The sequence below is a fragment of the Nannospalax galili genome, unplaced genomic scaffold (genome assembly GCF_000622305.1).
Source record: "Nannospalax galili isolate Female #2095 unplaced genomic scaffold, S.galili_v1.0 scaffold113, whole genome shotgun sequence".
Lineage (NCBI taxonomy): Eukaryota > Metazoa > Chordata > Mammalia > Rodentia > Spalacidae > Nannospalax > Nannospalax galili.
The window spans coordinates 4,755,193-4,782,354 of NW_008335444.1; the positions used below are offsets into that span (position 1 = coordinate 4,755,193).

Consider the following 27,162-nt stretch of genomic DNA (forward strand, 5'->3'; position numbering starts at 1 on the left):
GCTATCACAGCAAGGAGAGTTTCATCATGGAATGTGGTATTGGAGCTGAGGTGGGTGGTTGAGTGTCCTGACATACCGTAGCTTCGTCTTGCTGACTGGTGAAACATGGATAGTAAAACCTGACTTATCAGGTTGTAATAAGGATTAGAAATAATGGCTCACTAAAAAAGACTGTGCCCAGGTATTCAGTAAGGGCATATGCATGTGCTAGGTGTCTTCGAGCTCCTCTTACAGAAGCTGGAGGTTCTCATTTGAAGGCAAACTAGGGAAGCTCTTCAGAGACCCCTTTCCCACAGACTGGAGTAATTCACTCTGTCTGGAGAGTTCTCCATAACTCTAAGGCTGCTGTGGTTCTCCCAAGTTCTACCTGGGACAGTGGCTGTCACTTCTTAAGCAGCATCCTGCTCCCAGTCTCCAGCAGGACTGTCCTGTGAGGAGGAGGAGCAAGCAAGGCTCCAACTGCAGAGGAGAGGGAGGGCGGGGCCCCTGTGACCTACCAAGGCAATGTTTTCAGTTCTTTGGGTTGTGCTTTTGAAAAAATGATGAACCTGTAAAATCAGCACTGGTGTGGGTGTTCTCCATTAGCAAGGGAGGTAGAAGCAACCTCTGCCTTCAGGCTGTTGGAGCTGGAGAGCTGGCCAGCCCTAGGAGAGGGACTGGAGAGGTAAGGGAGTCCAGGCTGGGCCCTGCAGTGCTAGGAAGCTGGATCTCTGGAGGACAAGGTAGGTGAGTTGGGTTCCTGAGGGTCTTTGAGTCAGGGACCAAAGGTGGAGAGACTCAGGCTACACCAAGATGCAATTTCTAGATTCACTTAAAGATGTAGCTTCCATAAAAGGTGGTCTGAGGGCCTAACTGGCTTTGGTCCTCATAATGGATTTGGATTGGGATTGAGGCTAGGAGCAGAAATGGGCCATGTAGCACCTTGCCAGCAAGGGGGTAGAACCCGGAAATGCCAAAGTCTTGGGCATGTTCAAAACAGATCAGCGGTGTGCGGCCCTTGCACTGAGTGGCCAGCTGGTTAGTTTAGCTGCTCAGAGTACAACCCAGCTCTGTTCTGGGCCAAGATCAGTAGCTTGAGTCCATATGAACTTCTGAGCCAGTCTATAGTTGTGCTTCTTGTGGCACTCAGCACTGTCACTGATGCACGTAACTAGCCACTAAAGGGGTGGGTGGCTTGCAGGGATGACAAGCTAAATCCACTCTCACTCCCACTGGGAGAGAATTCTGACTCCAGGTCTACAAGCTAAAGCATGGCATTCTGTTCTTGTCTAAGGATGCCTGGTCTGTTTCTCAGCATTATTCTGTCATCCTTTTCAGGCTAGGCATGGAGAGGTTAAATACTTTTCCAAGTTCTAGAAGGTACAGGTAGTACCTACTTGACCTCCTCTGAGATCTCTTCGTGAAAGTACTTCTTGGTCTGTCCAGTGGAGTTGTCCTTGACATGCCTGGGCTGGGGACAGGCAGGGTCCCCTGCATGGAAGGCTGTATACATGCAAAGGGTGACTCACAGCATTTCTTCACTCTGGCCTAGAGGGTGGACTGGGAGTACACAGTGGGCGAAAAAGTAGGAGCCAGGCAAGCCTCCAGAAGTGAGCTTGTTGAGGTTCCTGAATGTGTGTTGCTTTACTGTCCACCTCAGGAGCAGGTCGAGAGTGCCACAGCACATCCAGTAATCAGGTCACTAAATTAGTGATATAAGGTCACTAAATGACAAATTCAAGGAAAGGAAAGAGGATATGACTTTTTTTCTTGTTGTCTGTCAGTAGATCGATCCTATAAGCTCTGATTCACATTAAAAGCTGTGGTAGTACAAATACAACACAGATCAAGACTCTTTACATTGGCTTCTCACAGGTTAGCCCACAAATGGTCCCAGACCATAGAGTCAAAGGTCAGAAAGAGGTCAGGAACAGCAAAAAAAAATCCCACTCTGTTGTTGCTACCAGCTTCTTTCAGCATGAAAGCAACTGACCCAGTGGCTGCAGGTGGCCATGCCAAGTGGTCTTTTCATTGTCCACAATGTCCTTTGTCTCCATCTTCACAGTGACAGCAGTTTACCATGCAAGAGGTAACTTGAGTATTTCCATCATTGCCCATGTCTTTAATCATTTTCCTAGGACAAATTTCTAGATTTGGCATTGTTCCCAAGTATTATAATTTTCAATAAGATAGTATACTTGATACCAACAAATGATAGCCCATTTAATTTGCGCTAAAAATTTCTAATGGAGCCTTTTGTTTTGGCTGGTTGTATTATGATGTTGCAAATTTCTTGTCCATCTTTTGCCCTCTATTCTATGGAGTATTTGCTTCCCAATATTGATGTGGTTGAGGTCCTGTCTGTAAAGGTGATAATGCCTTGGTTTTCATATTTGTTGCAAGTATCCTTTTAGTTTTGCATGTCTACAAAGAGTTTCCTTTTAAAATCCATACAGAGACTTTAACTTTTACTACTCAAAATCTTTTGGTATTTCCTTTTATTATTTCTGCCTTTGATGTGGTGCTTAGAAATTACTTTCCCGGGCTGGAGAGATGGCTCAGTGGTTAAGAACACTGACTGCTCTTGCAGAAGACCCAGGTTCGTATCCCAGCACTCACACGGCAGCTAACAACTGTCCGTAACTCCAGTTCCAGTGGATATGACAGCCTTTTCTGTCCTCCGTGGGCATTGCGTGACATGGGTGCATTTACCTACATGCAGGCATAACACTAATACACATAAAATAAAAATAATAAATAAAATTTTTTTTTTAAAAAAAGTATTGGGGTTGGGGATTTAGCTCAGTGGTAGAGCGCTTGCCTAGCAAGCGCAAGGCCCTGGGTTTGGTCCTCAGCTCTGAAAAAAAAAAGAAAAAGACGAAAAAGAAAGTACTTTCCCATAATAAAATCATGGAAATGTTGGTGCCTGTATTCCGAAAATCTTTTTTTTTTTTTTTTGAGACAGGGTCTCCTTGTAGCCCCAGCTGTCCTAGAACTCACTATATAGACCAGGCTGGCCTCGAACTCACAAAGATCTGCCTGCCTCTGCCTCCCAATTGCTGGGATTAAAGGCAGACTTAACTCTTTAATTGAAATTAATTTGATTATACATGTCTTTGTAAACTGCAATAAATTCCCTTTGAAAAGATAGGGATTCCTTCACTTGTTAATATGGCAAGATTAGGCAGCTAGTAGAAAAGGAGGGGTTGAGAGCCAGAAGAGGGAGGGGATAAATAATGGATCAAGGTAGAAGAGAAAAGGTAAAGGGGAGGTATGCAGGGGTTGCTGTCTGAACCTACACATGGACACTCAGTTTCTGAGGCTAGATAAGAGATCAGGAGATGGTAGAGGCAAGAGGTAGGTAGACAGTGAGTAGAGAAGGTGCTGGGCCCAGTGCCAAAATCTCCTGTGGTTGTTGGGGTGGGGCCAGCAGGTGGGATCAGAAGAGAGGCCTTCACCAGGAGGACCAGAGAATGGTAGGAGCCAGTGGCATAAGCATCGTGGAGACAGGTTCATGAGTTACAAATTTATGATTTGGAGGAATTGTGATTTGCTCTTCCACCTTTGAGATCAATAGCATGTGGAAGAATTTCCCTGGAGAGATGTCCTGGACTCTTGGGGTACCATGAAAGGTTTGAGAGGGTAGAGACTGTGAGGAGAGTCTATCTCCATCACTGGAGAGGGACAGAGTCAGGGAAAGTTAAGCAAACCCTTATGTAGAATAGTTTTTCAAAGCCTTTACACACATGAACTTGCATGTGAGCCTGTTGTGAGCTCCACAGAGCAGTCAGACCCAGGGATTTTCCCAGAGTCAGGCAGGAAGCTCATGGCTCATGCCCATAACCTAGCAATTGAGATGCCCACTCTAGACACTGTCCCCCGACACACACACCAGTGACAGTACCATCTGTATGTACCTAAAGACAGGAGTTTGGGACAGTATCTAACATTCTTTTTCTCTCTCCCCTTTGCAGGATCTTAGTGCTGCATCGCCCCTGTTGCCGACCATGAATGGGATGGCCAACGTAAATTCTGCTAGCCGCCCACACTATGCCTCCTCCATCCCTGTGCCTCGAGCTTCCTCCCAGACAAGAATTCACACCCCAGGCACTTCCCCTCAGCTGAGGCCCACCCTTAGCCCCCAGAGGGGCAAGGCTGTAGTGTCCCCCAGAAACTCCTCCCCCAAGGGCTACAGGGGGAGAGGCTCCTCCAGGGCTACTGGACCAGCTAGGGAGCTGGCTGAGAGTGGGGAAAGCCTTCCTAACTCTCCCTGGAACAGTCCCAACGTGACCCCAAGAGCAGCCCTCTCCAGTCAAGCCAAGTCCAGAAGAGCTGGGGAGACACAAGGCACCCAGAGAAAGAAGGTAGCCCAAGAAGGTGTTCCAGTCCGCCAGATCCGGGGCAGGAGTCCACCCCAGACAAGTTCTCATGGAGAAACTCAAATACCAGGGCCTCCTAGCTGCCCAGGAAAAGATCAAAGAGACACAGACTACAAAAGTTCTGTAATCACCAGGTCTTTGGAGCCTGATGAAGGGGCAACTTCAAGGATTTCCTCTCAAGTCTGCAGCCCTGTGCAGAGTATGCAGCCCTCTCCTACTCCAGGAACCATTAGCTTCTCCTCAGCCCATCAGCAGAGCCAGCCAATCACAGCCACAGTGGCCCCCTTCCAGTACAAGTGAGCTGGGGCCGGAGAGGGGTGGGGGGCAGCAAGCAGGGACGGAAAGAGGGAAAATGGTGCTGGGACCAAGGGGCAAACTTTAAGAAGACAGGGGCTTTGGTGACAAGTGACCAGTACGGTCTGGGGCTCCACGGCATAGAAATGAGACAGGGAGATACCTAGAAAGTTTGGGAGCGTAGCAAGCTAGATAGGACTGGGATTATGAATAGAGACAATAAGTCAAGCTTTCTGGTCTTTCTCAGTTCTGGGGACCTGACAACAAACAGGAATTCATGAGGGTACCCTAAAATGGTCATTTCTCCCACACTCTAGGAAATGATGAAATTGTATTAGAGTATTGAAGATGTTTAAGCATCCAGTACATAAGCAGGTGGGTTGGCAGGTGCATCTGTCTTGCCACCACTGTATGTTAGACTGTGTTGTTTTGGGTACTGGGCCTTAAGTGGATTGAGCAAAGCCCTATTTCTCTGTGTTGTTCTCATAAACATATCTTTTGTGTCTGCCCATCTCTCTTTCTCTCACTTGTTTGTCTCTACTTGTCACACTGTGTTATGCCTATTTGTTTTTGTGCATAGCATATTGGCAGTCAGTAATACTTAAATTTCTAGGTAAATGTCATTATTGGCACTGGTGGTGGCTGACCCGTATTCACAGCAATGAGGTCAACATGCCAGTCTCTCCAGCTTTCAGACATGTTAAGTGCATAGAAAAACACTTAGTCAACTATGCTTTTTAAGTAAAAATAACTCTTTACTAAAATGACCACATTAAATAAACTAAATTTTAATTTCTAATTATTTTGCAGGTTAGGAATGCCCAAATGCAAACTAAATACCTTCCTGACTACATTCGCCTCCTATGTTTTTTCTCCTATGCTAATGCAAGGAGTAGCTGTCAGTTTGTATCTGGGACAAGAACAGCTTGTCCCTAGGCCCTGGGAACCTCTGAGACATCAGAGCAGCTGAAGGGGGGGGGACCTCTGGGAGCTTCATCCTTCATTAGAACCCAACTCATGTCTGTCTAGATCTCTGAACAGTCACGTGTAACCTTATAGTAAGAGGTATGAGTGTCTAGGACAAGGAACTGATACCCCTCTATATTCTATATGTGGCCAAGCTTCCTTTACAGTGCTGCATGCAGCTATGAACACCACATTTTAAAAGTACATTGACACACCAAAACAATTTAGAGGAAGACTGACAGGTTAGTGAGGGACCCAAAAAAGGAGTTACAAGAATGATCAAAGGAAGTAAAAAAGTTTGCTTTGGAAAGAGAAGGTTTAGAAGGATATGAGAGCTGTTCTCAAATACTTGAAAGCCTGTCATGTCATAAGATGAATTAGATTTACTTGGGGCAGCTCCAAAGAGCTGACTCAGTGTTATGGTGGTTAGAATTTAGTTCAAGATAGATTTGAGGCTGGATAGGAGGAACTTTCCGACAGTAAGAGAGGCTTACAAATGGACTGCAAGGCAGTGGATTCTCTGTTACTGCAGGAACTCCAGTAGTTTCCACAGCCCAGGAGAGCTGTTAGCCAAGGTGATCCCTCTGTCTGACTACTGCCTGCACAATGCACAGATAGCCCTTCTTCTAAGGGTCAGCTCACTTCTGTCCCCAGAGACTTTCTCTACTGAGATTCTGAAGCAGATGAGAGAACTGAGAAGCAAGCGCAGGGAAGGCCTTCCATTTTTGCTTTTCTTTTGCTGGGGATCAAACTCAGGAAGATCTGCATGCTAGGCAAGCACTGTACTGCTGAGCAACACCCTAGCTCTGACCTTCCTTTGAATAATCTTTCCCCAACAGCTAAGTGCCTCCCTACTGACCACGACTTTCTTCTCCTACCTGATTCTCGTCATTTTAAATTCATTCTTTGGGAAAAGGTGTCTAGGCATTAAATCATTTCAGATTTTACATTATCCACCCTACAAGTCCCCTGGTATATTTGCCGCCTGTCATTTTTCAAAAAGGTTAGAATATCTTTCTCTGAACATTTCAATGCAACTTAAACAGAATGACATTTCTTTCACTCTCAAATGTTTACTGCATGTTCTCATTTTAAACAGACATGAAAATGTGTCACACCTCTCCAGTAGAAGTTGTCCTTACCACCCCTCCTCAAGACCCTGCCCTTTTTAGATTCTTGGTTATGGTTGGAGGGTGGGTCACAACAAGAATAGGCTTGGATAGAGGATGCCCCAGGATGTTGTAGGCAGATGGGCTGGATCCCTGTGCACCCTGTAAGACCGAGAGCTGCTGTCATGGGCAGTTCTGCCAAGAGCTTGGCTAGGCCACCCATCCAAGCTTTATAGCCAAGGAGATGCCATCTGTTCCCTAGAATCCATAGACATCCTGTTTTTGTGGAAGTCTATCCTCTACCCCCAGGACTTTGACCTTCTACAAAACTCCAGGTGAATGTAGCAGCAGAGCTTACTGGGTTCCCCTCCTCATCTCAACCTAGTCCAGAAAACAGATCCATTAGCCATCTTTTGCCCTGTCACAGCATCCCACCTGTGTCCTTTCAAGAACCTGGTGTGGTCATCCCAGTGATGATGTTCATCTCCTGCCACCTGCCACCTCCTCTCATGTCTGTGATCCCTGGGCAGGAGAAGGCCCCCTCTGGCAGTCTTCTGGTTTCTGGTCTCACACATCCAATTCCATCACAGCTTCCTGCTCACTCCTTCCATGTTTCTGTCAAAGGGCCACAGCTTCTGCACCATAGTGTTTTGTCTTTCTACCTACCAGAGGCTTTTTTTCCTGATAGTACACTCCTCTCCTTTAGTTAAGAAGGTATAGGTAATGGTGTTAGGAGTGTAGGATCATTCAGGTCACCACTATGGTTTTCTCTATTCTGGTTCACTCTCATTCTGACTTCTGGCAGAGAGAGAGAGAGAGAGAGAGAGAGAGAGAGAGAGAGAGAGAGAGAGCTAGAAGATAGATGATAGAAAGATAGATAGATAGATACATAGATAGATATGTAGATACATAGATAGATACACAGATAGATGGAGCTATATAGTCCTGTTCCATCTGAGCTGAGATCAAATGAAGCTCTGGCATGTTTAGGGAGGTAAAGGTATGTTTAGATGTATGTCCAGAGCTGAATGAGAGAGAGCGAGGCAAAGGCCACCTTCCTTCATGATCCTGGATTTGGGGTTGCTCATGCATACAACTGATTTAGTCTCATCTGCCCTTGCACCACTTATGACAGCAAACCATTGCTGTTTCAGTGCTGGTTAGCATCCACCTCTCTAAATCAGACACTGCTTAGCTCTTTATATATGATGCCTTTCCGTGAAACATTTGCTACATCATGTAGAATTCCCTCTCTTCAGTAGAACCTTCTACTATTTTATCCCATTATGTTGTTTGTGTCACTTCAAATTAGTCCATACTAATTTCTTCCAAGAAAACAACTGTCTCATTCCAACTGTCTCCCTTGTCCCCTTGGCTGTTGTGACTTAGGCAAGATGTGTGTCCTCTTTCTATAAAGCGTTCTCCAGGGGCCAGCACAAGGTCTCCTGCTTTCTCAGTTACCCCACCCTTCCTTGTACCCAGCAACCAGCTGAGGGCCTGCAGATGCGCAACACCTCAGTACTACCCTGATGGCTTAGAAAGAGTCAAGTTATAGCCACAAACACCCTCAGACTGAGATTGTCAGACTGCAACTTCCGCCTGGCTCTCAGAGGTCATCTCTTCAAAACATGATAGAAACCAGACCCAGAGAGGGAAGATGTTTGCTTTACACAGTGAGCTCATGGCAGAGCTAGGCCCAGTGTTGGAAAAAGTGAAAATTAAGGAGAAAGGCAAATCTTAGCAGCACTAGACTCCCAGGGTCTCCTGGCCCAGCCTGTCAATTTCCCCTCCTTGCCTGCACAGTCCTCCCTTCCCCCTCCTGCCAAGCTGCCAAAGGGTCCATTTAGCTGGGGGGGGGGGGGGAAAGGGGGGGGGGGTAAAGGAGTGGGCGGGACAGCTCTGAGCCCAGGATAATTGCCTGTAATGAGAGCTCCCATAGTCTTTGTTCATGGAGAGATTGTATGCTTGGAGCTGTGCTCTGAGGTCTATATGCACTTGGTAGCCAGTGTCCAGAGACCTCGCCCTTCCTTCCTGTTGGCACCACTGGGCCAGCATGGAATTATCCTCCTAGGAGTCACTGTGACTCAGGCTGAGCCTTCTCCTCCTTTCCTGATCTTGTGTCCTTGAGGTAAGCAATACTACAGAGGCCAGAATAGCCCCTGAGTACCAGGATCAGTGGCCTCAGCCTTAGAGACAGCCCTTCCCCATGTGCATGTACTCTGTTGAGCAAACATGGACATCCTGAGGGCGAGAATCACAGCAGGGCAGAGGACCCCAGGCCTGGAGATTTTGGACATCTTTCTGCTCTATGGGTAATTTATGCTCCTGGGCAACAAAGGGCAGCAGATGTTGGATGTCCCCATACCCTTGGGGACTCCTGACCCATTGCTGCTCAGAAGGCCTGCTACTTTCTGAAATGCTGGCATGCACACATGTCCCTCAGAAAGGACTGACCCAGAGAGCTGCAGGGCACTGCAGGAGGGGAAAGTCAAGGTTGAGGCTTTGCTTAGCCCCACAGATGGTTTTGAAGCCATGAGTGACCTCTCCTTCTCTGGCCCACAGGTTGCAATCAGACCAGAAGTCTGGCCCTGTTCCTCAGGAGAGTTGGGCCCTTGATGGATACACCACCCCCACTAGCAGGGGAGAGGACAGCTTCTCCTGCATGGGTAAGTGCTCTGGGGAGACCTCCTACACAGGAGCCACATCTGGACTCTTCTTATTAGCATGGGGAAGGAGTGTCCTGGGCCTAAGGATAATCTTCTTTTCTATTGTTTTGTTTTGTGACAGAGTTTCACTATGTAGCTCAGGCTGGCCTCAAACCTTGTGTTACCTCGGTCTTCAAATGCTGAGATTTTAAGGTGGCACCCCATACCCAAATCAGGTCTCTTTTTAAAAAAATGTTTTAAATTAAATTTTATTTATTTGGTTATTTGTGTGTGTGTGTGTGTGTGTGTGTGTGTGTGTGTACACATTTGTCGCTGCACAAGTAGATAACTTGTGGGAATTGGTTCCACAATCCTTCCACTTTTTGAGTTCCAGGGGTAAATTCAGATCATCAGGCTTGACATCAAGTGCCTTAACCTGCTGAGCCATGTCCCCAGCCCTCAGATCTTTCTCTTGACAATGAGACACTAACCTCTGAACTCCCCTGGGAGCTTCCTCCATGTTGAACTCAGCCCAAGGGTAGAGCTGGCAAATCCAGGAGCACTTCAGGGTTAGGATAGGAAAGTGATCATGAAGGATCAATGCCATGATTGTCCAGGGCTCAGTTTGTAAGAACCACTCTGTGTGTCTCATGGATAATCACAACAGAAGGGTAACAAGCTGGGAGAGTATGGGCCAGATTCTGGTGAAGCCCAGGTTCAAGATGAAGGTGCTGGGAGCCAGGAAGGCAGTCTACAGCCAGCTGGCTAGCTGCCTGGCACCTGTTTCCACTCCCAAGACTACTTTTTAAAAACTTATTATTTTTATTTTATGTGCATGTGTGTATTGCCTGCGTGATAGAAGTGCACCTGTGTCACGCAGTACCCACAGAGGTCAGATGAGGGTGTCAGATCCCCTAGAACTGGAGTTACAGATGGTTGTTAGTCACCATGTGGGTGCTGGGAATTGAACCCAGGTCTTGTGCAAGGTCAGTACTCTTAACTGCTGAGCCATCTCTCTAGTCCCCAAGACCACTTTTAAAGGCCACTCCCACACATGTACCCTGTGTTAACCTGTAACCATATCATCATCCAGTGCATATATACTGCCCATAGCCTCAGGGACCTGAGACTAAGAAGACCCTTGAACTGAGATTCAGAGATCTTCTTTAAGGGCAGAGACTGCTTGTTCTAGGCGTAACCTCTGGTGCTCAGTGTCTCTGAATGAATGGGTGATGAATGAATAGGTAAGTGCCTTGTGAGCCACTGACCTGGTCCTAAGCAATTCAGATTCTAAACTCTCAACAGCATTTAGGGTCATATGTTGAGTGATTTTCTTGCCATATTTTTAAAAAATACCTAGAATTCAGCAATGTGCATGCTAAAAGTACATGTGACAGCACACTGCAGGAAGCCAGCTTTGTCCTTCAGTTTCCTGGGCCAAGAGACATTTGTTCCAACACAGCAGTAAACCTGGGGGCCAGAGAGATGGCTCAGCAGTTACAAGTCTGTACTATTGCAGAGAATCTAAGTTTAGTTCCCAGCACCCATATTAGGTGGCTCTCAGCTACCTGTAACTCTAGCTCCAGGGGATCCAATGCCTCTGGTGTCCTCAGAAACCTGCCCTCACATGAGCATACCCACATACAGTTACCCACACACATGCACAAAATTAAAGATAAAATAAATTTTTTTGTTTTTTTAAGACAGGGTTTCATAATGTAGCCCTGGCTGGCCTGGAACTCGCTATGTAGACCAGGCCAGCCTCAAACTCACAAAGATTCTTTTGTTTCTGCCTCCCAAGTGTTGGAATAAAAGGCTCACACCACCATTCCTGGCTCTGAAAACAAAATAAATCTTAAAAAACAAAAACAAAAACAAAAGCCTGATTTTTGTTCATGGTGCTGAGGATTGCACCCAGGTGCTTGAGCGTGCTAGATACCTCCAGTGCATAAGAAGCTTGCTTTTGGAAGACTTGAATGTCCAGAAGGTTGATTTTACAGCCTTATCTCTGTACCCTGCTCCAGAGGGCAAAACTTGAGCTTAGATCACAGCCTGATCATTTGGCACTGGTGGCACACCATTCTATCTTCTCCATGCCCTGCTGTGTAGGTAGGTAGTGTCCCCTTTGGCCTCTGAACGAACTCTTCGGAGCTGTCTCTGGAGAGGTCAACAGCAGTGATCTTGGAGCCACTGCAATCTGGAATAGACCTGCCACACTCACTTCTCACTTGCCCTGCAGAGGATGGTCCTAGGGCAAGGCATGGGCATTTAAAGGATAACCATCTCCTCTCACAATAAGTATACATTCAAGGGAAGCAGGGCATGGCAGGGGACAAAAGTAAACCCAATTTCACTGGCACCGATGAACCATCAGAATTAGAATGTGGTAACCAGGAAACTATGTGGAGCTCTATTTTTACATTTGCAGTTTTGTTAGCATAATGGCTTCCTTATGTGTGTACCACATTGTTAGGCTAATGATCTCCATCCACCTAAACAGGCGCTCCTTGCTAATTATGATCCTGTGAGCTAAGAAGAGGACTTTTGCTTTTTATGTCTACTGCAGACTGGCGTTAGGAAGCCCCTTGACTTGTCTGCTCCAAGACCACCCTCAGCAGTCAGATCTGAGAGTGTCTGCTAGATCCCAGGTGATCAGTGTGGAAGTGAGGCACAAAGCCCTAGGACTCTGAGGGTGGGCTTCACACGAGAAAAAAGCACAGCATCCTCCAGTATACCAAGGGACAGAGATCAAGGTTCTGCTGTGGTTCTCCTTGGTTGTCATGGTGATCCATCATTGCTGAGAATCCACTGAGCTCTTTGATGGGTTGGATGGGGAGTGATATAGAATGCACCTTCTTTATGGGAGGGGGGCACACTTTTCTGAGCTTGAGGAAGACTGAGAAGAGAGGAAGGAAACAACTGAAAGTTTCCACTCTCTGTCTTATTCTTTCACTTCCGGGCTCATTCAGGATGTCATGAGTTGCTCAAATTTTAATTTATTTACTTATTTTATTTTTATGCATATGAATGTCTTTCCTGCATGTGTGTAAGTGCACCACATGTGTACAGTGCCCATGGAGGCCAGAAGAGTGTGTTGGATCCCCTGGAACTGGAGTTGCAGATGGTTGTTAGCTGCCATGTGGGCATTGGGAATTGAACCTGGGTCCTCTGCAAGAGCAGTCAGTGCTCTTAACCTCTGAGCCATCTCTCCAACCCCTTGTGTGTTCTCTTATTCAATCAGCAAGCACCCAGTGAGCATTTTCCTTGTGCAAACACTGTTTGACACTACAAAGGATGGGCAAGACTTTCACCTGCCTTTAAGGATTTCACAGTTTAGGAATTCACTCCAGGGATACCCATGTAGAGAATCTGTTGGCACCCCAGAAGCTCTACCCAGTGACTTGCCCATACATGTTGACAAGGCAGTAGGCTGGCTGCACTAGGCATGCATAAAGCATGCTGTGGAAAGCCCCATAGCATACAGGACAATTAGCCCATGGCCACTTCTTATGGAAGGAGAATCAAGTGTCTTGGAAAGAACCCCACGCAGTTACTTCCCAGTTACTGATCATGTTGTTTTCATAGTAGTGTGTAGGAGACAGGGGACTTTCCTTTAAGCTTAAATATCCCCCTGAACTCATTGTGTTTGGTGATCGAGGAATCCAGAGTGAGCAGTCTCATGCATCAGAGCCAGGTTTGTTGTCTCAGCTGAGAAGCAGCCACCAGGCTTTCCTTACTCTTCCCATATGGTTCCCACAGCATGGCTGAGGGGTAGGGACCTAGTGGGGGCAGGGCCAGAGAAGGCCAAAGAGCTTTCTCTGCCCTGTACTACTTTTAAAACTTATTCTGCTTAGAATAGAGTCCAAACAAACACTTTGTGATCTTTATATAGCAGGAAGAGAATTTCCCATGATGTCTTGCCACCAAGCTGGGGTGTTGGGGATGGCCTTCATATGTGCCCAAGGCTGTCTATGACCGGCTGTTCCTTCTGCCTGTGCCCTGGAACAGTGGTGGAAGACTCCAGCCCACAAGTGTTTGTGTGTGTGCCCTGACCTTCCCAGGGCTCACCTGGCTCTGCTAGGGACTCTGCTTACTGGTCCTCCCTGCAAGACAGCCTTCAGATCTTAATTTGAACAGGCAAGGAAGCCAGGGTTGATTCTGCCACATGTTCACATGTGTGAGGCTGTGTGCAGAACTGGGAAGGGTTTCCTTGAGGTTTACACAGATTCCTTAATTACTTCCACTTTGTGGCATGTATGAATGAGTGCTAAGTGAACACACACTTAAAGGGATTTTTCTCGTTGTAACGTGTGTCACTAGGGAACCAGCCAGAGCCTCTTCCCTGTCTCCTCACTGAAGGGTTGATACATACATAGACCAGGTGGGGCTGGGTGCAGTTTGGCTTCCCACTGGGGTAGTTTCATTGGTTTCCTCTTCTTCTCCCTTAGTGAGCTAATCCATCTTTAAGCCACAAGTTCATGTTTTGTTCTAAGAAAACTTGCGTATCTGTTATGTCTTCAATGGAACAAGAGTAAGGGATGGTCCCTGCGCTCTCTGGGAGAGGGTGAGGAGGTTGTTCTGGACTCATTTGCTACAGCACAGATGTACAAGTAAACATCAAAGACATAGTCAATGAAAACTCCAACAAATCTTATAGAACACTCTGGCCTCATTTTCCCTGAGGAAGGCTGAACTTTAGAAGGGAGAAGTGTCTTGCTCATGATTGATGGCAAGTCAGCAGGTGGACAGAAACCAGGATCATTGCCTCCCAACTCTCCAAACACCAAGATAACCAAATGGTAACATTACTACCATTTATTGAACCATTATCATGTATAAGCACATTGTTGGATGCTTCTTACACTAAGTCCTTTGTGAACACTGTGATTCTTTAAAAGTGTTCTTCCTGTTGTTAAAAGGAGGGAACTCAGGCTCTGAGAGGCTCTGAAACATGTCTGAAGGTACACAACTGGGAATTGCACCAGGATTTGAGCCTTGTTTGTCTGAAGGTCATACCCTTCCCCTCTCACCCTCCTGCCTTCCATCTGCCACCAAGACTCACTGTGGTAACTGTACACTGTCCAAGTTCAGCTCAATCACCCTAAACCTCTGCCAAGTGGCAGGGAAAGAAATGGGGTCAGTGAGCCACAGTCCCTACCAATATCTCCCTCAGTCCCAGCAGGCTGCAGGATGTGACTGGCATCTCTGTCACTCCAAGCCCATGTCATTTCATGCTGAGTTCACACTGCTGTGTTCCCTGTCCTCTGGGGACTTCCAGGCTGAGATGAGCCTAATGTCCCAGCCATCCGTGGAGAGACATGCAGACAATTGACTAGAAAACAACAAGTTCAAGATGGATAATGCTTCCCACATTCCAGGCCTGGAGGGGTCTGTTACCCCTATGGGGCAGGGAAGGCTCAGAGTGGGAGAGCTCAAAGACCCTTTTTAGATAAACAGAGCAGCCATCTGGGACCAAGTAGGCTTCCAGTTGGGATGGGAGGGCATAATACTTGTAGCAGCAGCTGACACTTATTGCAGCTTTCTGTAAGCCAGACATTGTTATAAGTACATTTAATCCTTCTAACAACTGCATGAGGGCTGGAGCCTGGCTCCCCAGCTTGCCTCCTCACCCTTGGATGTACAACATTGGACAAGATCTCTCTCAATCTCTCTCTCTCTCTCTCTCTCTCTCTCTCTCTCTCTCTGCCTCTGTTTCCCTTTGGCTGGAAATGGGAATATCTTACCTTCCTCAGCTAGGCATGGTGGCTTATACCTGTAATTCCAGCACCTGGGAGGTAGAGACAGGGGGAATCAAGAATTCAAGGCCATCCTTGGTTACAGAGTGAATTCAAGGCCAGCCTGGGCTATATGAGATCCTGCTCCAAAAACATCTATTATATAGGGGCTAAAGAGATGGCTCAGGGCAGTTAAGAGCACTGGCTGCTCTTTCAAAGGACCAGGGCTAGGTTCACAGCACCTATATGGTGACTAACAACTGTCTGTAACTCCAGTTCCATGGGATCTGACACTCTTTTCTGGCCTCTATGGGCATTGTAACATGTGGTGCACTTACATACATGTAGGCAAAATACTTATACACATAAAATAAACATTAAAAAAAACAAAATATTTTTAAGATCTAGTATTTATACCCTCATCCAAGAGTTTGTAAAGATTAAATGCTTCAATATAGGTAAAGTGCTTAGAAGAAAGCCTTGTGCATAGTACCTGCTTAATAAATGCTCAGTATTATTTGTTATCTAACAAAGTGCTATTCCTATCATGCCCACTTTACAGATGAGAAAAGTGTGGCACAAAGTACTTATGTGATTTGCCCAAGGTGGTCCAGCCAGGATTTGACCCAGGCTGTCAGTCTTTGGTGGCCATGCCTTAGCTGTACATACATGACCTCACTGAATGGGAAGATGTGTGGAGTCTGGGGATGCCCCAGGGAGAAGCAGTGGGGTAGCCAACATGGCAGAGCTTTGCTCTGAGAGGGCCCAAAGGAAAAGGCTAGAGAAGCAAGGTCATCTGAGGTATCCTGCCAGAGGGGTTTGAAATAGAAATGAGAAGGCTTTGGATTGCGCTGCTTTGGAGGAGGGAGGGGAAAGTGAGAAGACTGAGTGACTCCTCATGACAGCATTTGGCTGGCAATGAGATTCATCTCCAGAGAGTGACTCAAACCCAATGGGAGCCATTTTAGGGAATATCAAGAATTACAGAGGCTGGTTAGCCTGGAGCCCCCTTCCCCATGACCGCTTCTACTCCAGAAGGTGTGTGAGTGACTCTACACAGTGTGTGTAACTGTAACAATGCACAGTGTTGTCTATATGTAACAATGCACAGAGTTGGCAAGTCCTAGCCTCCCTGTTTCCTGCTGCACTGAGAAGACCATGACCTCTGCGTATGAATCCAGAGGTACTACACTAATGGGCAACCTTTTGATTAAGTACTTAGTATGTTCCAGTGCTGTTCTAGAAGCTTAGGACATATTCATGAGCAAAACAGGCAAAGGCCTCCGTCCTTACAGGGTTTATGATACAGTCGTGAGTTATACAGTATATAGCTTTTGTGATTCACAGCACAGCTCTGGAAAAGCCTCGGCCCTGGAATGTGTCTCTCATCCCAGAGAACAGGAGCAGAGCTCTAGTCTCATGACACCCCCAAAACCACAAGCAACAGCAATGTCTTGGTTTCTTTTCCTGTTGCTGTGATCAAATACTCTGACAAAAGCACCTCAGGGGAGACAGTTTATTTTAGCTCTCAGTTCCAGGTTACAGTTCATCACGGTGGGGAAGTCGAGGCCTCAGGAGCTTGAAGCAGCTGGTTACATTATATCCGAAGTCGGAAGAGAGCGATAAAATGTGCATGCTGCTGCTGCTCAGCCCACCTCTCTCTACCTGTAGAGAAACACGTGTCCAAAAAATGGCCCTGCCCACAATTAAGATGAATCTTCCCACCTCAATTAATGGAATCAAGATTATCCTCTGGAGGTCTGTCCAGAAGCCCTCTTTCAGGAGATTCTGGATTTTGTCCAGTTGACAGCACTAACCATCACAGGTAGTCTGGACCCATCCCTCTTCATCTGGAGTCCTTACTGATGGGAAAGATGAGTCCATGATAAACTTTCTCTGTACTTTTCCTGGGAATGACATCCCCCCCAACCCCACCCCCCTCAAGATACCTGTCTATCTTGAACTTGGCTTCTTCCTGGCAAGTGTTTGCAGATTTCACTCTCCAACTGGAGATGAACTGCTTTAGTTTTTTCTCAGAAATACCAGTTCCTGTGGACTGATGGACTGTGGCTAGCCCCTGAGCATGAGAGGCTTGATTCCTAGAAATCACCCCAGATCAGTATGCCCCTCTTGTGACCTCAGGGAGGCAACCCAAACCTCGATCACATCAGAGGCCACTTCTTTTTTTTTGTCTAATTTTTAGATTTTATTTTTAATTATGTGTACATATGTGTCTGTGTGTGGGTATGTACATATGAGCGCAAGTACCTGAAGAGGTCACAAAAGGATGTCAAATCCCCTGGTGTTTGGAACTGAACTCTGGTCCTTTGTAAGAGAAGTACATACTCTTAACCACCAAGCTATCTCTGCAGTCCCAGAGGCTTCTACTTCTATGGCCAACCCAGGGAGCTTGGTGGCAAGTGTCACCCTGGAAACTTGGCTTCTTAGGCCTCTGCCTTGCCCAGCAAGGGCTGGCAAGCTTCCTTAGCACTTCTGCCCTGGGTTCTTTTTCTAGAAAGCCCAGGGCAGGCAGAGAACCTGCAATGGCTTTGTCTTAAAGAGTCACAGCTGTCCTGTCCCAGTGCCTCGCAGAAACTGGAGCACATTGTCCCATACTACATACTACTCCCTTGGCAAGAGGACTAGGGTCTCCTGCTGAGCCCCACAAGGCTACCCAGAACACTTACACAGGAGAAGCAGCTGAAGAGTGAAGTAACACAGACACAAAAGCCAGAGACATTCCTGCTGTCCTCCATCTTGTGTGTGGCCCTGAGGCTTCAGAGGAAGCCCAAGGTCAGGGTTTACGTAGGGTCAGTGAGTGCCAGGTCACCCACCCCAGAGCAGGCAAAGTCCTGGGACAGAAGAGACCTGAGAATCATCTGGCTATATCTTCTTTTAAGGGCATCATTTCACTGCCACAGAAGGCAGTGGCAGTGAAAAATGAGGGTGTTCTGAAGTATAATAGCTAAGGGAACCTCCAAGCAGAAGGTTAGCTCAGCCACAGTGGATATGGAGGCAGAGACTCCACACTAATGCAAGCTCAGCCAGGGACAGGAGCCAAGTCTGTGAGTACATTACATCCTTCCTCCTGCAGAGGCTAGGTTTGCTTGGAGGCAGGAGGAAATGCAGACAGGGCCAGCTCACTCTGACAAAACCAGGCCCTGGGAAGGCCAAATTCTTGCATGGCTCTAAAAGCTCACCCACCACACCATAGTATTTGTAGAGCCATTTTTACATACCAAGTAATTGTCAGTGATTATTCTATTAAAAATCATTGAAATATGAATCCATGGCATCCCTCTGTTGAATTTAGTGCCTCATTAAAAAAAACCAACAAAAACTCTAATGAAGCACAGAGGTGCCAATGAGCCAATGAGAGCAGCCATAGAATGGGAGTGTCTTTCTCTAGGGCATTGCAAGGCTAAGTATCCCTAAGCCAGCCAGTGTCCTAGCCATATCCTGTTAAAGCAAGTTAAACTTTCTCTGTTCATATAGTTGTCTTTAACTATTTGAGCCAGAGCTTCTTTAAGGACCCAATTGGTGTTAACTCTCCAGAGACAAATGGCCATCATCTGGTCATTCTACTGATCTCCTGAACTTGGTCTATGGATACAGATAGATCACAAAGTTCTCAGGTAGGACGTCATTGCTGAATTGGCAAGACATCCTCAGCTGTGAACCTTGTGTTTCTCCTCTATTTTGGGGTTTCCTTGGCCCACAGTGAGGCAGTAAGATTTATTACAAGTAGGTCAGTTCTCCCCTGAGGGAGGATGTTGCATAAGATTATCTCTCATGCTCCATGTACACTTGTGATTCAGTGATGTGAAACAAGCAACTCTGCATGGAGGGTTGCCTTGACTCCGAGTTGAACTATAAGAAAGAATATATGTTCATATGAGCAATTTACCTGTCTCCACTAAACTCGTGCATACACACTCTCCTCTTCATTTGCTTGCCTGGAATTCCCCATTTCATGCCTGTAGTTGTCATGACAACCAGCCTAGGCTGGTCTTAGTCTAAGGGTGGTGTACCAAGGTAGTGCAGAGCTTATCTGAGGCCCAGTGTGCAATGGCCACTGCAGCTGTGTGTATGGGACAGTTGCCATGGTAATATATAGACACACATTTGTAGGACATATTTGAACTTCTTCTGGGCTTCTTATTAGTCAGAGGAGCAAGGGGATGTGATTTTAAATGAGTACAATTTCAGATAGTGCCCTAGATTATCTATTTTTCCTGCTTTTTCCTGCTTGATACCCGAGGAGACGAGAAAGTGAAGATTCCTTACCCTCTCAACCCTACTGAATTTACATGACCAGTGGAGGTGCAGAGAACACAAGCATTCTCTAAGGCCACATAGCAAATCCAGAAGAGAACCCAAGATCCCAAAGGCATACGATTAGGCCCAATGGGGTCTTGGGCTTTTGGGGACTCTCAGGCCCACTGAGTAGGACCCCAAGACAGAAGGCTGAGGCATCAAACAGACTGGTGGTGCTGTATGCTGCTTCCTCTGTCCACAGGCTGATCCCCCATCTGTTCTCCTCTCCCTGGACTCAGTAGGCCAGTCCTACTGTGAGTGTTATCCTAGACTCACTCTTATTTCTGGTGTAGCAGGTATTGGTGTTACAAGAGCTCCTCAGTAGGACCTTAAGCTTTCCTGTTACAGGGGCTCCATGCTTCTGGGTACAGTATATAATATGAAGCAAGTCTCTGGATATAGTTGTATGCTGATAGAGGATGTTATGGGAAGTTGTAGGACCTGAACAGACTTTTATTCAAAGCCCAGTTCTACCAATAACCTCCTGTATGGTCTTGGACAAGTGTCTGTCTCTATAAAATGAAGATGATACTCCCTGCTTTCTGTGGTTTATGAAATAATGAACATGATGTACCTAAATGGGTCCCTGGTGCTTTGTGCCTATAGGATCCCTTGCCCTCACTAACCATCCTTTATAGGTGACTTTCAATTCAGCTGGCAGGAGTGGGGCTCTCTCTGGGATGCAAGTCAGCAGAATGTGCCTGCATGACCCTGACTACAGTCAGCAGGTAGGAAAGGCAAAAAGATGAGTGGGGCAGTCAGAGAGGACTTCCTGGACAAGTGGCCCTTGCAATGGTGCATCAGACTTGAATTCATATAGAGACCAGGCAAAGCAAAGGTACAGGAGTGGATTAGGCCTGAGCAGTGCCAGGTAGGTGAGCAGAAGAGGGCAAAGTTGCCAGAGGATAAAGTCAGAACTGTGAAGGGCTTGTGTGTTGGCCAGCACTGGCCTTAATGGCAGCCTGGTATCAGAGGGTAGGGGGATGATTCTTACCTGAAAGGCCATCTAGGTCACTACATCAGACGTCCTCTTACAGGAGATCACAGAGCTTTAGCTTTGAGATGAGGAGGAGGGCCTCAATGCCTGGAGATTCTGGCCCATTCCTCCCACCTCCAGGGCTGCCCTCTAAGATCCACAGTCACTAGGAAGACAGTCTCCATGTTCTAGCCTGGAAATCAGAACATCTGGGAACAAAACAGCAGCCCAGAGTTAGACTTCTCTGGCCTCAGACATTCCTGTCCTGGGGTCCCTGAGGCCCATGACTAGAGAAGGGGCCTGTGCTCTGAGTTCCAGCTCTGCCCTCATGCCCCGGGTCTGGAGCAGACCTTCTGAGTAGCTCTTATCCCATTTCCCTCAGGTTATCCAGACCATAGCTCCCTGTTTTTGAAAGAGGGCCTATGCCTCTCTAGCCTCAGAAGGCCTATCTTCCAGTTGGGAACACTGGACTTAAGGCTAAGGTTCTGTCTCCTTAGGTGACAACAAATGACATGTTTTTTTCTTCTCCAGGCCTCATTTCTACCCCTTCCTTCCACATCGTGGGCTGGCTCCCCCTGAACATTCCTGCTCTGTTGGTATCAGGTCTAAGAGTTGGGTGGCGCCAGGCAGCTGGGAGTTGTAAGGAATATGTGCTTAGCTTAGGATTTCTCCACATTTCTACCGTCTTGGGAACGGGAAGACAGACTAAGACCCAGAACCCTGGTTCCACTCCCAACTTTCAGCTTGCTGAGCCTCAGTTCTCCCAATAGACAGGCAGATAATATCTCTCTTTCCTGAGAGCACACATCCGACCTTTGAACGAGAATGAAAATCCATAACCCCTGAGCTCAGGAAGTTTTCTGGGGCTAGAGAGGATATGCCAGGAACCCACGGAGTCCACAGAAATGTCTTAGCCACCAACTCTATAGCAAAGATAGTGCCTGGGCTGATAGGAAGCAAGTTGACTGATTTAAGAGAGCTTCCTGGAGGTGTAAGCATGCTAGAGAGTTCATGTGATTTCACTTTGTCCACTGTTCCCTTTTCTTCTGCACACAGGAAGGGTGGAGCCCCAGTCCTGGTTTGGAACTGCTCTATGTGCTGGGGAGACACCTTACCCATGCTTGCCCCTGTTTCTTAGAGGTGCAGCAAAACTCTTCCACACCTCTGAGCAGAACAAACATTTGGAGGCAGGAGGGAGTCTCATGGCTGAGTGTCACAAGGTCATTCCCTGAGGTCTGCAGTTTCTTCTGAAGGGGCAGGGACAGGGTCAGCGGCCTCCTCCTGGCCCAGGGCTACAGAAAAGGGAGAAAAGATGCTGCTGGGACACCATCCCAGAGGCCTGGCTTCCACTCCACAGGCCAGCTGTGCTGTCTCTCACCACAGGGTACTGAGAGGTCACTGCTGTTTACAGTCTCCACACATCTGTTCTGAGTCACGCATTCATTCATTTAATTGGTTATCACTCACCAAATATTCCTGAGAGCCCACTATGTGCTCGGGACTTTGATGGTCTTTGAGGACAAGTTCAACCAAAACAAGATTCTTGGGAAACACAAATGAGAACCTAGTGAATGATGGCTACGCATGTTAGAAAGTCATTAATGTGGCTGCAGTGAACTGTGGGAAGAGCCAAGTGGCATCCTTAAAGGAGGGGTATTTGGCTTTAGGAGAGGCTTTAAAAAAAGCTAGGTTTGGTGGCACTCGTGTAATTTTAGCACTCAGAAGAGGCTAAGGCAGGAGGATAGCAAGCTAAGACTAGCCTGGGCTACCTAGTGAGACCCTATCTTTAAAAAAGAAAAGAAAAAAGATTCTCCTAAGAGTTGTACAGGCCAAAAACCTTGGGGACCAAATGACAAGTCTTTGTAAAGACCTAAAGGCCCTGCACACTGGTCTCCCACTGCATCCCTCACCCCATTTCTTGCCTCTTCCTCTTCCTTTATTTCTTTCCAACTTGCTGTCCTTCAAATGGTGTTTTATATTTCCTTTCTTACTTTTTTCTCCTTAGCACTTTTTACATTGTGTGTGTGTGTGTGTGTGTGTGTGTGTGTGTATGCATTCGTATACATGCCACAGTGCATGTGTGGAGGTCAGTAGAAAACTTGCAGGAATTGGAACCATGTGGATTCCAGAAATTGAACTCAGGTAGTTGGGGCTGGTGGCAAGTGCCCTTACCTACTGAGCGAAATCACTGACCCCTCCTTAGCACTTTTAAATAGCTTATGTCTCTAGATAATTTACTGTCTTTCTCATTTGAATATAAGCTCCAGGAGGAGAAGAGCCTTTGGTCTATGTTCTGTCAAATCCCCCAGCACCTAGCAGAGCTGCTTGAACCAGCATGAGCAATGGGGAGCTGGTTTTCTGGAGATTCAGTGCTCAAACATCAGCCATTTAACAACCTCTAGCTTGGCCTTGCCCACGTTTTGAGTGCTCAAGAAGTCCCTGCTGGGGCTGGAGAGATGGCTCAGCAGTTAAGAGCACTGGCTGCTCTTGTAGAGGACCCAGAACCTACATGGCAGCTAACAACTGTGTAACTCCAGTTCCAGATGATCCAACATCCCCTCCTGGCCTCTGCGGGCATTGCAGGATATGGATGCACTTACATACTTGTAAGCAAAGCACTCATACATATAAAATTAAAATAAATAAAAATTAAAAAAAAGAAGTCACCATTGATGGGTAGAGTGACAGGGAAATGGCCTGGTAGAAAAAGGGCAGAAGGAAGTAGGAAACAATGGCTGGAGCACTTTCTCCAGAGGCACAGGTGTTGGACTCTTCTAGGTAGGTAATGAAGCAGTCCTGTCATAGTGTGACATATGTGAGCATGGAAAAACTTAAAGAGCTTGTCACTGTGTTGGGCTGAGGACACTCTCACCCCTGGCCCAGGGTGGGTATGCTAGGCCTGAAAAGTCACGTGGCTAGGTTTCCAGCTTTTGTCCTCCAATGCCAGCTGTGGGCATAGAAACAAGGGTGTTGCTCATCTCTGCGGTCTGCCCTCAGCCTGGTGGGGTGCAAAGAGTGAACCCCTCAGCCCACTACTTTCTCCCTGATGCCCTTTCCTCCCAGGGTCACCTTTCAAAGTCTACAGAGTTGGAATAACCTAACTTTCAATTCCCCCTTCTTCTCTCTGCCACTGCGTTCCCTCCAGTCCTCCTAACCCCATCCCAGCAGGCAAAGCCCCCTAGACTCTCTGGGTTACATGATTTCCAATCACAGAGGTGTGAGAATGTAAAATCCCACAGCATGCCTTCACTTGGCCCCATGCCAACACCTTCATTCTTCAAATTGCTTTAAGTTATCGGTCAACAGATGTGGTCAAATCACACATCCTATTTCCAGCACAGAAATTGCCAGATACGGGGTGTCAAGCTTGTCTTGGGGGAACTACGGACTGAGGATGTGATGTAAATGATTCCAAACCAGCCTCTTTCCCCACCTCCCCAGTAGGAACTGGCAGGAGCCAGTCCTCACGTAAGGTTACTGACATCAGCAACACCCTCTGTCTACCCAGCCCAGCCCAGCCTCTTCATCTTACAGTCCCTTACTGATCACTGGTCTCTGCAATGAACCATTTGAGGACTGCCATTTTTGCAGAGTGGGAAAGGGGAAAATGGCTGAGTGGGAGGGGCTCAGGGCTGGCTTTGGGGATAGTATGAAATGGCAGAATCCCCCTATTTTTAAGGAATCACTGGAGGAAACACTGTGTACATATTGGCTTTATCGACTAATGCTGGAATGGCTGTTGCCACGGCAGCAGAGCATTCTCATTGCAGAAGAGGATGGTAGGGAAACTCAGGGGATGTGAAAGGAATCAAAATAGAATGAGACAGAGGTAGAAGTGGCATTAGGGAGCCTTGGAATATTCCAAGACACCAAGATAGTGTTTAAAGGGGCCACTGCCTGGTTATGACAAGACTCTTTTAAGAGTGACGGGGGAAGACTCGCTCTTAAAGAGCCTGTCACTGAGTTAATTCATGACATAGAGAGTGTACACAGAGAGTATCTTACATCTCAGAAAATGACAGGTAGTATGTTGTGGGTAAGGGAGTGGTACTCTAGGCTTAGATGGTGGGAAGGTATCTGTTCTCATAAGAACAGAAACCAACTTGATTTTAGCCAAAGGCTGAGAAGCAATCTTTCCTTTTTTCTGGACAGTCTTTTCTTTTCAAAAGAAGAATTTCAGGGGCTGTTTATTGAAGGAAGGAAAAATGACTTGGGATTTGGGGAATATGATATCCCATGAGAGGAGATACAGAGAAACAAAGAGATACAGAGAAGAGGAAGGACTAAGCTGACACAGAGGATCAAATGAGAGAATGAGACAACCAGGGAGGAAGGAAGGTCAGGTCCCGGGGGCAGTGGGCATCCGGAGCAAAGGAAATGCAGGTGGACAGAGCAACATGTGGGGTACGTTTCATAGTAACACTGAAGGCTCTAACCTACAAATATGGATACCAGAGATGAGGCGTCAAGTCAGGGGTTTTGCCTGCAACAGTAGACATGGGCTATGAACAGACATTGTGTAGTTCAGCCAGGATAGTAACCAGCCACTTTCCTTTGCTAAGGAGGAGGCAAAGTGATATTCTTATGTGATTGAATCAGGGAAATCTTGTATATTTTACAGAATGACAGACCAGTAAGGATAGGGACTTTAAAAATGATGGTTTATAATCCCAGCCATCAGGAAGCTGATACAGAAGGATCTCAAATTCTAGTTCAGCCTATGATACATAGTAAGACTCCATTAAAAAAAAAAAAAAAGACCAATGGCTTGTCACTATTACAAGTGACCTGTGGGATCAGGGAAGAACTTGATCTCTTATCTGAACTGGGAGCTTATGTTCAGGCATAAACATGAGTACTCGTGTGGCCCATGACTGGCCCCTGTGTCTGGTCACATTCTGGTAGGATACCACATATGTCCTTTAATGAGCTCCAAGTTGCTGTTTCCTCCATGGACTCTAAAGTCTTCGATCCAGTCTGGATGTAGGTCCCTGAGTATTGTCTGTCTTGTACCTCCACCCCAGGACCCACTGGTGAATCTCTGTACTCAAATTCTTTCCCCACGCCTTTGAGGCAGTGCCTCTTGTCATTCCTGTAATTAGAATACACACACCCTTTCTGTCTGCTTGTGATGAATGTATATGACTGCGTTTTTTTCACAGGGACAAGGGTATTATTTCCCCCAAGTCTTGTATTGTCTACCTTATACTCCCTGCCAGACATTGAGTTCCTTGAGGACAGACTATTTTTCTGGATCTCTAAGGTGAGCTAAAGGTCCATGGTTCCTACCAAACACCTTTCCGCTCAAGAATCTATGTTCTAAATTTTGTGATAGATATATCTTCTTTAAATTTTTAAAAATTAGTTAATCAATTAATTTTTACTTGAGGTGTATGAGTATTTTGCCTATGCCATGCAGTGCCCAGGGAGGCCAGAAGAGAGTGTTGGATCCTCAGGAACTAGAGGTGTGGGTGCTGGGAACTGAATCACCAGCATCTGCAAAAGCAGTCAGTGCTCTTAACTGCTGAGCCACCTCTCCAGCCCCTAGATACATCTTCTTTGCAATGCCTGTCCTTGAAGACTTTGATAATCTCTCCATCCCTGGGAGTATATAAGGTAGAATGCCTTGATCTACTGTCTGCACCCAGTGTCCAGCACCCAGGCCTCAGAGCCATTTAACATCACAGCTGCAACACCTGCTCTGGGCTAGTGTGAAAGACAGTTCTGCACCGGGAGAGTTCCAGTGCTGATAGGACTGACATGTCCAGGATCCTTTTAAATGGCTCTGCAGCCCCATTTCAACTTTGGCAGCCAAGTCCCCTCTGAGGTTTGGCACAGGGCTTTAGGGTTCCAAATCCCTTTCACCTAGAAAGCTGGCATTATAACCACTGTAAGAAAGACAGAGAGCAAGAGGGGTTCGCTTTGACAAGGCCATGTGATCAAGTGAAATGGGAACCCAGACTCCTGCTCCCGAGGGTTAGCCCCTTCCTCTTACACCTTTGGGCCTCCTTCTCTGTCAATCTTGGGCCCTGTCTCTCAAAACCACCCTGTCCTACACCATTTCCACTGCCTTCTGGGCTCAGGAGTGTAAACTGTGTCCTAGAGACTGGAGATAGGAATAGTTTCCCGTGTGGTTTGTGGAAGAGACAGGGAACGTCGCCCCAGGCTCTGCCAGTGTCTCCCCAGACCTCGCGGGGCCATTCTATCTCCTGTATGCAGAGATGCCCACTCTCAGTCTCTTTACCTGTGCACCCAAATCTCCTTCACTGATGCTTTCTCCTTGATGGCAAGGGACCACCCGCCCCACTTCTCCGCAGAAAGCCAGGAGAAAAAATGGTGGGATCCTTTCCGTGCCCCGGGGCTCAGCTCGCAGATACCTCCTCCTCTTGAGCTAGAAATAGACTCACTCTCTCCCCCACCTCCTTCCCCTCCTCCAGCTTGCTCCCCGCCTGCCCCTCCCCTCCTACTCGCTCGGAGCTGCAGCCCGCAGCCTCTCCTCCAGCTGAAGGGCGGAGTGCGGCGAGGGCGCTGCCCAGGAGTGCGCGGCTGGCAACATCAATCTGCCGCCTGGGGGGTCGGGATCCGGGCATCGCAGCCCCTCCCCGCTTTGATGGAACCGCGGGGCTTCCATCCTTTCTTGGACTGATTTAAAAATTTTAATTTATATTCTCCCGCCCCGCCCCTTTTCCTCCGACCCCGCCCCATCGCCCCGCTATTTCCTTGCTTTTTTCCTTCACCCCCCCCTCCCCCCGCTTACCTTCC

At 47.1% G+C, this 27,162-nt stretch overlaps 1 protein-coding gene and 1 long non-coding RNA gene across 9 annotated transcripts in view; one reads left to right on the plus strand and one right to left on the minus strand.

Moving 5' to 3' along the window:
• Positions 1-27,162, plus strand: part of Nav1 (neuron navigator 1) — a 273,468-nt gene that overhangs the window by 78,118 nt on the left and 168,188 nt on the right. For 7 of the 8 annotated variants that reach the window (XM_029562161.1, XM_029562163.1, XM_029562164.1 and 4 more), the window contains exons 2-3: positions 3,954-4,654; positions 9,290-9,393. In XM_029562161.1, coding sequence (XP_029418021.1) covers positions 3,987-4,654; positions 9,290-9,393 — 772 coding nt within the window. In that variant the 5' untranslated portion in view covers positions 3,954-3,986. Of the gene's footprint in view, positions 1-3,953; positions 4,655-9,019; positions 9,040-9,289; positions 9,394-27,162 lie in introns of those variants that run through there. The other variant, XM_017797447.2, reaches the window with a different exon arrangement.
• LOC108490680 lies at positions 16,521-22,407 on the minus strand. The gene is made up of 3 exons (XR_001872382.2): positions 21,516-22,407; positions 20,419-20,609; positions 16,521-16,772 (listed from the first exon to the last, which is right to left on the minus strand). It is a non-coding gene; the product is annotated as an uncharacterized LOC108490680 (long non-coding RNA).